Source organism: Drosophila guanche, unplaced genomic scaffold (assembly GCF_900245975.1).
Source record: "Drosophila guanche unplaced genomic scaffold, DGUA_6, whole genome shotgun sequence".
Classification (NCBI taxonomy): Eukaryota; Metazoa; Arthropoda; class Insecta; order Diptera; family Drosophilidae; genus Drosophila; species Drosophila guanche.
In genome coordinates, this window is record NW_022995755.1 from 3726608 (window position 1) to 3737412 (window position 10805).

General features: G+C 38.4%; 1 protein-coding gene across 4 annotated transcripts in view; it reads left to right on the forward strand.

The window, feature by feature from the left end:
* Nucleotides 1–5869, forward strand: part of LOC117589636 — a 31800-nt gene extending 25931 nt beyond the window's left edge. For 2 of the 4 annotated variants that reach the window (XM_034281731.1, XM_034281728.1), the window contains 11 exons: nucleotides 581–703; nucleotides 791–928; nucleotides 1104–1241; nucleotides 1300–1388; nucleotides 1517–1644; nucleotides 1761–1880; nucleotides 1982–2127; nucleotides 2207–2381; nucleotides 2443–2774; nucleotides 2834–3031; nucleotides 3094–5869. In XM_034281731.1, coding sequence (XP_034137622.1) covers nucleotides 581–703; nucleotides 791–928; nucleotides 1104–1241; nucleotides 1300–1388; nucleotides 1517–1644; nucleotides 1761–1880; nucleotides 1982–2127; nucleotides 2207–2381; nucleotides 2443–2774; nucleotides 2834–3031; nucleotides 3094–3197 — 1691 coding nt within the window. In that variant the 3' untranslated portion in view covers nucleotides 3198–5869. The remainder of the gene's footprint in view (nucleotides 1–580; nucleotides 704–790; nucleotides 929–1103; nucleotides 1242–1299; nucleotides 1389–1516; nucleotides 1645–1760; nucleotides 1881–1981; nucleotides 2128–2206; nucleotides 2382–2442; nucleotides 2775–2833; nucleotides 3032–3093) is intronic. The other 2 variants (XM_034281727.1, XM_034281729.1) reach the window with 1 other exon arrangement.
* Nucleotides 5870–10805: the final 4936 nt, after the last annotated feature.

Below are 10805 nucleotides of genomic sequence, written 5' to 3' on the forward strand. Positions count from 1 at the left end.
TTATGGGGCCATGACCGCAACATGCCCATCCCTCTCTCGTCACTCTCGCCACTTGCGACATTTCTGCTGATTTAAGTCTTCATTTCGTCATTTATTCGAGCAATCTTCTCCCCGGACCATCAGCTTCGGCGGCCACTTAATTAAACAAATTTCTGTGCAATTTAAATGGCATGCTTGGCCATGGATGGCCCTGGGAGACCACAGATTCCCAGCCCAGCCACTGTGCATCTTCCAGTGCGGCACACAACAAAAACCAAAAGAAATATAAAACAAAAAAAAACATAAAAAAAAAATCTTTTACAATTCCATAGCCCTTTGTAGATTTGATTTCCTTTAACCCTGTCCTTTCATTAATGTGTTGCTATTACTTACTACAATTTACAACTTACATACTCTGCTCCCACTAATCCTTTACTACTTTCTACTACTAATACTAAAACTAATACTTATACTAATACTGCTACTACTACTACCACTACTACTGCTATTTGTATCCTATTTCTGTGTGTTCTGTGTCTACGACAACATCATTTGCGATTTGCATTAATTGAATTTTTATTTGTGCTTTTAAAATAATCATGTCCCCCAGACTTTTGCAAGGGCCGTGAGACTTTACAGAATCTCTGCGACCAAATTCCGGGCGATGCCCTGCTCTACTCCCTCTTTCGGGAGAGCGCCGAACCGGTCAAGTGTCCGCTCAAGGGTGAGTACTTGCAGAAAGAACCAAACGATGTTGGGGCCTGGGTCATTTTAAGAGTCTTCTTTCTTTCTTTATACTTATCGCCTGCAGGACCCTTCATATTCACATACAACCGGGGCCACGGGGAGTGCAAGTCGCCAGTGTCCAACATTGAGAGCTGCACGGAGGAGAGTCGCCTCCTGCTGAGCTTCCAGGCCTGTCCCGATGTGCAGGGGACCGAGAGTACAGGTGAGTCTCTGGCCATGACAATGACTCATCGCGTCTTTCTGGAACTGAAGATGAACATCCTTCCTTCCTTCCTTTCTGCCTTCCTTTCGTTTCTTCCATTATTCCTTTGCCGTTCCGTACCCTGTTCTGCTCTGTGTGCTCCTTGTTCCGTTCCATTGCCCTCCTGCTCCTGCAGTTGAGGAACTGACGTGTCTGGCGACCTGGAAGGATGGCAACTCACGCTACTTGGTTGGCCTGGTCTCGCATCATCATGCCATCTCGAACGAGGAACGATATCGCTGCTTTGTCTATGAGAAAATCTCCTCGCTGATGGGTAAGCTGCCTTCCGGCAAACAGGATGAACTTTGTTTGAGCTTTAAAACCCTTTGCAGGCGGTCCCAGCATGCTCAGCTCAAAGGATGCCGAGTATAAGCTGGCACAATCCGGCGACGCCACTTGCAATGGCTTAGACAGTGCCGAGGTAAGCATTTTCAATCAGCTCCAAAGCAATCCCACAACACACAGACCATTTTTGCTACCTATTCTGCTATTTTCACTTACCCGCAAATGCCACACTGCCACACCCTCTGCTCACCCCTTTCCGCATAGGTTGGCTCCCGCATCATGTCGCTGCGAAAACCGCCGGTGGCGGAGCGCTGTGACTTCCCAGCCTGGTTCAAGGGTCCCCGTCATTGGCATGCACTTATGGGCTACGCCGTCTACAATTATCACCCCAAGTGAGTAGCGCCTCCAAAAGGCCTGCGGCCAAGTTGTCACCCAAACCAAACCGAATCAAACGGATCTCTAAACTGTTCCTATTCTCACTGCCATCCTCATACCGGTTTCTTTTCAGTGATGGGTCCGTGCACATTATTAAGCCCAACGGCTATATGGAGACACGTGCGCTCTGCGAACAGATAAATAAACAGACCTCAACCGAAATGATGGCCGTGGTGCACTATACGACCGGGTGGTAAGTGGCTAAAATTGAAAATGCTGCCAAGAGGCTAGCGAACACGTTTCGGCAATTTCAATGTCCGTTCCCTCTTTCACCCCCTGCCTTTCGCCCCACAGCCAATCGGGATTCATGTGCATGATGTTCTACCGTCGGGACACGCACGTCATTGAAATACAGACGGGCAAGCCGGCCATTCGCCTGGAGGATGCCTGTGCCCCGGATCACTTTGATATTAATAAGATGGCCTACATTACCTTGCTGGGTAAGAGAGATGCACTCTGTGCAAGCCAGATGCAGCTGCAGCAGACCCCGTTCAACCCCCTCTGTACCTTCCTATGCAGCAAGCAATCCGGAACCGGCGATTTGCCCAATGGAGGGACTGTACAACCTGCGCGGTGCCATCGGGCCGCCGTATTTGGCCACGCGCCACAAGCGCAATCACAACGGTAAATCGCACTTGGGACACGGACATCATCACCACGAGAGCGCTGACTCGGGAACTTTTGGTCATAAAGGGTAAGCTGACTCCGTGGTTTGCTGCTGCTGGCGTTTTAACAACTCGATTTTTTGATTGCAGACACAGCACGCTCAGCTTTCGGAATGCTGAACGCATGGAACGTGGCTCATGGCATGCCAATACTCGCGGTCTTCCTGTACGCAGTCGACGCAGTGCGCCCCAGGATCTGCAACAGCCGCAACAGCACGAGCAACAGCAGCAGCAGCAGCAGTCTCTGGTACTGGGCAACATTGATGGCAGCGATACGAGTGTGGGATTTGTGGCCACGCGGAATCGTCGCGATGTCCCGGGCTGTGTGCCCAACTACAATGCCCAGAGACAGCTTTGGGTAGGATGCAGTAAGCCGAATTCGATCGACGTCAGTCCGCTGTGCAGTGTGGAGGGCGAAGAGGGTATGCGTACAAAGAGTTTTCAGTGCGAATTTTGTCTTATTTATGATTTGCCATTGCAGAGTACTCCTGTCACGGCTCCTGGGCCGAGAATAGTACATTCTTCATCATAGCTCGCCACAAGGGCAGCAAGCACGGCGTTTGTCTGACCTATCGGCCAACGGAGGGCACCTCAGCCAAGCTGGTTGTAGGCGATGCCTGCTACCGAGGCACACAGAAGCCACCTGATCACCATTTGGTGGCCAATCTGTCAGTCTTTGGTATGTTGTGTACTCGCTACAGTATGCTGAATCCTTAGTAATACTCTTATTTATACCCACAGGCAAATGCGGTGAAACGGGCTCGAGTGCAGGTGTGGCCCGGCTGGGCAACTGGCTCCTGCTGCTGACAATCGTCACCCTCCAATGGCTCTACCTGCGCAGCTGAGTTGCCAGCGGTAGCAAGAACAATATGCACCACATTTCTAAATAAGCACATAAGCATTAGAAGCCAAAGCGCTGCGTATGCATTAACTAAAACAAAACCAAATCCCATTATGATCGACATGTATACAAGACACATTTAAGACTTATTGTATATTTCATGTAGTATGTTTAAGGCGAAAACTAACCACTCCCAGACTCTCCAAGCTGGTTTGGCTGTAAATAATTGTATTGTTTGTTTTTTTCTTTACTGATGAACACACACTTCTGTTTAGTTGTAAGTGCTTAAAATAAACAAGAATTCGATATAATAAGGGATGATGGCACGCATACAAATGTGTGTCCCACCCACAATATGAAAAAGGAAAATGGTTTGCAATACAGCCTTAGGTCAGCGCTATTTGTATTAGGGCTAGTAAAACGCGTCTATTACTAAGAGTAGCGCAAGGTTCATATAACTATTAATGCAAGTATGTAGCAAATGCTATTTATTTATTGTACGATTATCCATTAAGCAGAGCAAAGACACCGCATGGAGAAGGAGAACAACCACAAACCACAGAAATGACTTCAGACATCAGAACTAAACGAAAACAAGCTAAAAGCTTATTCGTTCTGTTTTCTTTTTAGCCATCTCGTAGTGTGTTTTGTGGCACTTGCATATTTTTATATATGATTTCCGAAATGTTTCCTACAACAAAGTACATACATACATACAAACCACAGAAGGAATGCAACATTTTTAAACTATATACAAGACAAATATGAAATGCATTCAGAGGAAATCCGAAATCCGTTTTCGCAAAATGTACAAAACAAGAATGAATGGATGGGATCGATGATGTTGGCTCATTCGATATTAGGTGTTGTGCTGCTGTGGCTGTGGTTGCAGTAGCGTTTAGGCGGCATGTAAATGCACATACATATACAATATATTTTTATGTACAAATTACGCAAATCGTACATACATACATACCATACGAGTATATATAATGAATAAAGTTTTGCATAGGATCGCATTGGTTTCATAACATAATTAATACCTTGCAAAGTACGCATCTATATTGTATGATTCATTATAATAGTAATATACATATATACTGGAATACATAAATACATAATAGGCATATAAGAACTGTGAGGAATTCAAGCAACTTTGATAAGTAGAGGCACACACCACTTTCATAATCAATCAACTAACTTTGTAAGACACAAAAACCACAACTGACAACTCTACCAAACAGAACAAAGACAGACAAGTGAATCAGCAGCTAGGGATGCTAAAATAATTAGAGTGTTTAAGACAATTAAGCGGTGATATAGGTCTAGAATAAACAACTGTGTAAATCTCTTATGAAAGCACAAGAACAGGAGAAGCAGGCAGCAGCAACGGAAACAACAGCTACTGAAGCGGTAGAGTGGAGGACAAATTAATGATGATGATGATGATGAACTGTATCCAAAGGATTTCAAAAACTAGCATTTTTCTTTTCAAGTAGTAGTACACAAGCAAACAAACACTTGCCCGAAATTCCGAAACCTAAGCGAACGCATAAGCGCGTAAACAATTACCATGTAAGGAGAACATAAGCAGAGCACAGAATTAGTGGACAGGAGAGGAGAGACCCTTCAAGGCAACTAGTCAAAATTTACGAAGCGTAACTTTGAGTTCCATGTAAATAGCGAATGTTATGCGAATTGAGAATTGAGCAACGGTACGCGGTGTACGAGTATGTATGTATACATATGTAACTAAATGCTAGTTAGCTAAAAGGATTGTGGAAAGAGATCAGAAACACTTGGTAGACAGCGACCATGCCCTGGCGCTGGGACATACATGAACCGGCAGGGCAGGAACAGTGGGCGTACAGAACATAAGAGTTACTTTCTAAGAACTATGTATACATTCAACAAACATCTATATAAAATTACGAAAATAACATTGTAAACTCGAGCAGAGCAGTCAGAGAGTGGCAGACACACATAGTGAGAAAATACTAGAGAATACGAATCGATAAATCATGACCGGAACCGGAAACAGCACCGGCAATGGAAACGATAGCAAAAGCTACTCCATATAGAGATGGCCAGACAAATCAGACATCGTAATGTACAAAATGTACAATGCACGGCAGTAGTTAGCAGCGCAGCAGCTGTGCCCGGTCAGCGGATTCTTGAATATTTTTTGAGTGTACAAAATCTCTCTTTAAATAAGCATTTCAATTTGTTGTCAGCTTTTAAAAAGTAAATACGAACATATTAAATAATATTGAATGCATTTTAAACAAGTAAAAACAGAAACCACACAATTCAAGCGAAACATATTGAGTAGTATTTCAAGTCGAGGAACAGTTTTAACGCCCATCCTCCTCCTGTCTCTATCAGCCAGTACATGCACCCCAGCTGGCTGGCGCTTTACTGGTTTATTTTGCAATTGTTAAGCTGAAACACTTTAATATCCCAACAATTTCCCCCGTTACTAGAATTCTCGCAGTATCAACCGCCCAGTGTAGATCCAGATCCAATTCCAGCTCCAGCTCCAGCTCCAGCCTTACTTAGTTGTTTTCTTGTGTCATTGTCAGAACTTTAACGTGCTATTTATGTTCCAAACGGTCTCCACAAATGTATTCGAATGTTTCTAAAAACTGATAAATATTAAACAAACAAAAAACGAAGCAAAACATAAAAAGGCAACAAGAACATAACATGCAGCATATTTTTGTAAATAGTTGAAGCCACGCTTGAATTTTTATCCAATTTTGTGTATGGCTACTGCAGAGTCGATCGACGTGTGTTGGGGGGGGCGACCAGAACCAGGCCCCAGCTTGGTTGCGTGTCCGCCCCACCTGAGTGTGAACGCTAAGCATTAGATATAAGTGATTTTTATATTCAAAGCGATTTTATAAATCATTTTAATTGTCTATTTTAACAAATGCATCAAGCAGCAAACGAAGCAAATATGCCGTCGATTTAGTTTATGTGTGTGAAAAAAAAACGTAATGCAATTTCGTCAATAATTGAATGTTTTGAGTACTATGTTCTTACCTTGTTTGGGTTTGTTTTTTAAGCTAATACGAATACAAATACAAACTAATTACAAATATATTTCCAATGTGTTTTATTTGCTTGTTTAATTTTGATTTTAAATATCTAAATATTTATCGTTATTTTTTGGAGATTCTTCTAGACAGAAAGTCTTCTGTTGATATAGATACTTCCAAAAGTCTCTCCAGCTGAAGAGATGCCAAAATGGTGATGGTCATCAAAACTAAGGTAATGATGCAAAATGTGTGTTTCGAACCTTCAGCAAACACGTTTTCTGTAACTTGTTAAATAATATTTCTCAACACAAAATTTTAGTTTTAGTACATAAAATATTCTTTTATTCGCTTTGTGACAATTTTGTTCATAAAATACATTGAATGTATGAAATCCAGTCCAGTTTCAACGATCCTTCTTATGGCAGGGCGTTGGCTAGTTCTAATCTTCTCTTCACGGGCATCTCTCGTCAACTTTGGCGGTGGGTCTGGTCTCTTCTTCGTGGTGTTGTTTGTGTTTATTGAAATTTTTCTCTCTTTGTTCATACATTTTGTGGGTGAGGTTATTGTGGTGGTATGTTTCCATACAAAAAGGGGTTTTTACATGTTTGGAATTAAGTGCAGAGATAAAAATGCATCCATAACCTCACCCGAAGATCGGATGCTTTAATTTTAATTAGAATATTGGCAGTGGTTTGAGGAATTAATACAAATAATTGCGGTTTATGCAAGGAAAAGAAAGACAAATTAAAACCGCATAACAAATCTCCGTAAAGGAATCAAAAATCAGTTATCTGAAGTATGAAGTAAATTTGATAGAATATCAACAAGAATTCAAAAGTAAAATGAAGATGGAGGAAATTATCTCGATGTTGTTTGATTCAATCTAATTGAAATAGGATTTCGAAATTTTCATAATATAAGACTGGAAAGTCATTTGGTAGAGTACTTTGCCAAGAAAACTGGAAATGTAATTTAACTAACAGCGAATGCGACGTACTATCCTTGATTTAATAAATGGTGAAAAGGTTTCCCAGATGCTGATTTAAGTTTCCATATAAATAAGCGAAGTATCAAAAAAAAAAGGGAAGTGCCATGTGGAGATACATGTGGAGCTGTCCATAGATACATATATAAACATTGAAAAACAAGTAATAATAGAATTGCTGTTGTCAGGTACCAAGATTCCATGATAATTTACTTCAAAGCCCTTTTCAGATGTTCTTCTTCATGGTGTCCCTTAAGGGATCATAAATATATGTTTTTGTTGAAATCCTCATTAAAGAGTAAGATGAGTAGAAAGGGAGTTAAACTTGCGGGCCAATATGTATAATTTCAAAAAAAGCAGACTAAATAGGAATTGTAATACAACGAAGCAGAAATATCAAGAGCAGATACAAAGGCTGGGTAATATTAAAAGATGTGAAAGCATATTTTAAGGTAATTGGACCAAATAAATGCCACAAATCATTAAAAAAAAAGGATTTTTGTTTTGTGGATCGGGTGTTAATTTTGGTACCAGTAGGATGAATAAAAAATTAAAGTTTTGTAGTTGAGTTGCAAGTGTCCACTTATGTACATTCACTACGTTTGAAAATGTATTGTCATTTTTAGTTTCCTTTTTAAAGCTTAATGATACCCTTTAGAAAATATGATTTTCCGTTCGTGCTGTATTTAAAAACTACATCATGTACATTGGTTAACATTTAGAAAGTGGTTTCTTGTTGGTTTCCTGTTAGATTAATTGAAACGGAAAAAGAAACCAAAAAGCAAGCTCATTATAAAATATGATATTTGCAATGCAATCCTATATCCAAGTAGAATGGTACCGAATGCATTTTACTTATGTATATTGATTTCACAATATGCATAATTATGCATGCAATGTGATTGGAATATATTGTTTTAGAATTTAATCGTACGCGTATCTAAGAAATGCTCTAGCTACCATAGCAATGTAATTTACCCACTTGGATAGTGACAGATTAAACCATCTTTGACAGCTAACTGGAACGTAATTAAATATATACATATGTCTGTGTTAGGCATCCTAAAGTATTTGCGCATTACTTGCAATACATCTAAAAAAGGGGAGACCCTCTTCTAAATTGTTGGACTACAGCTTCCGATTCCTGAATCTAAGTTTCACGAATCTATGAATATTCCATAAATGGTTAAACATCCTTCATATTACATATCTCAGTAACGATCTGTTTAAATTTAAGGCTTTCCATTTTTTGATTTTAAAGATGAGTTCAGTTGTTTCATTTCCCATTAAGATAATGTGTAAATTCGTTTTGCCACATTTTTTTATTTGATATACGATAAAAGACTTTTTTTTTGCGGACTGGGTTGGTTTCATCCTACTTTTGGCGGTATATTTTTTATGATTATAATTCTACACATATTGTAAACAGAAGTGACGATGAAAAACAATTCCTAAACACCAAGCGCATTGATAGTTTATACGTACATACAATATTTGAGTTAATACACAGAAAATAAGTCAGAAAATATTGTCAAAATGATAATGATAAAGCATTATGTCTGAATAGTGGGATAAAGGTATAACGGTAGTTTTGGAGAAAGGATAATGTAAATAGTTAAGAGAACAGGAGATACACAACGACGTTAGAGAAACTCCAAGGATTCGGTAAAAAATATACGTATTCCCTCAATTATGAATAAACGATAGACATCGATTTGTAGTACATTTTCCAACCATTCCATACGTATAAGCTGCATACTCAATAAAACATAATAATCAGATACACTCCAAATATCAAATCAAACGTAAGTTTCCAATATCCCCGAGTAATATTTGTTGTCTTTTTAATTATTCATAAAATAATATCGATGCCCAAGTAGTTATGATTTCAAAATCGTCATGGACGCTTATTCATTCATTTATATTCATTTACTGAAATATCAATGACCCGGAATACATTGTTTTCTAAAGTTGTGCATTTTACATATGTGAGTACATAATTAAAAAAAAAAATTAGTTTAGATTATATTCATTGAATTATGGAGTAGAAGTTTTTTGTGTCAAAAATGTCTTGCTTCCTCACAATTCTCGAAATTAGAAAATTTTGGATGTGGTGTGTTGGAGCCAGATCATTAAGATCGGTAAGCGGAGTAGATCATTTTGTAAATAGGACTTGTGTTGTTTTATCAGCTTTAATTCATGTTATATATTCATTTTTTGGACATTTGAGAATGTATTGCCAATTGAATACTTTGATAATAAAGGTCAGTAGTCTGAGTAAAATACCGAAGCTCGAAGTCTATTGCATAATAATAAATTAACTAATTTCAAACAAGAATTTTTCCGCAAGCAATCAGTAAGCATGAAATTTGAACGCATATTGAACTATACATTTTAAAATCGCATTAACTTTTTAATTCATTGGGCATTTTTATATATTCATTAGATTTATGCATATACTTCTTTAGTACAGTTCCTTCTCAACCCTAAGATTTAATTAGATTGTGGTTGAGAATAGCGCGGTCTGTTGAAGTCAATTATCATTTTCTATATTTTATATGAGAGTTTTAGTTATTGAAGTATGCATTATACTGCGTCTACTACGGACGCGTTGTTTCATACTTATAACAGATACATGTATGTATTTACAGTGTATTTCTGCATATATCAGTTGCAATCTTTATAGTAAATGTTTATATGATTATACATACTGTTACAATTCATTCAAATTCCGGAAATCTTTGTTGTATAATTATATGATTATATTCCATTATGTATTGAGTTTATAAAAAAATGTTTGAGTCGAAGTCCCGATTAAAGCATCGGAAAGGTAGAAAGCGAGTGAAACTCGCAATCCAATGTGTACCAATAAATATATATCAAACCAAGCAGAGAGTATGCTTCACTATTCCTAAATATTTATTGTTATACAATGAAGCAAAAATAGCAAGAACAAGTAATTTTTAAAGAAGTATTCGCTCTCAGCAGAAAAAATGTTTCTGCATCAAATAAATAGTATTATAACAATAAAATAAAATAATATAAATGTGGTTTCTTGTTGGCCAATAAAGCAAGCCCGTCATAAAATATTATCTTTGCGCTGCAATCAAAAATCCCTGTCGACTGGTAATAACATAAATAGGCAGTATTATGCATGCAATGTGGTTGGAATAGTTTCGGTTAATTTTACGAGTTCCAAATACTCTAGCTACCATAGCATTTAGATAATGATGGATTAAATAATCTGGATAGCTATCTCCAAAGGATAAGATGTATGTATTTTTGTGTTTACGAATGTTCCATACATACTTCTTCAAATTTTTGATCTCAGAGCAAATCTGCACAAGTATATAGCTATCTCTATTGAAGAATTCAAGGATGTGTTTGTATTCATTTCCAATTACGATTATACATCAATTAGCTGTGCTGCAGTTTTTCAGTTGATAGACGATAAAACATTGTTTTTGGCAGATTGGTTAACATTTTTCCAAGTTTTAGGTGTATATGTCAAACAACTGAAGTAAATATAAAAAAAAAACACCGAGCGGAGAGGCAACAAACTCGTACATAAAGTATTTGAGTTAAT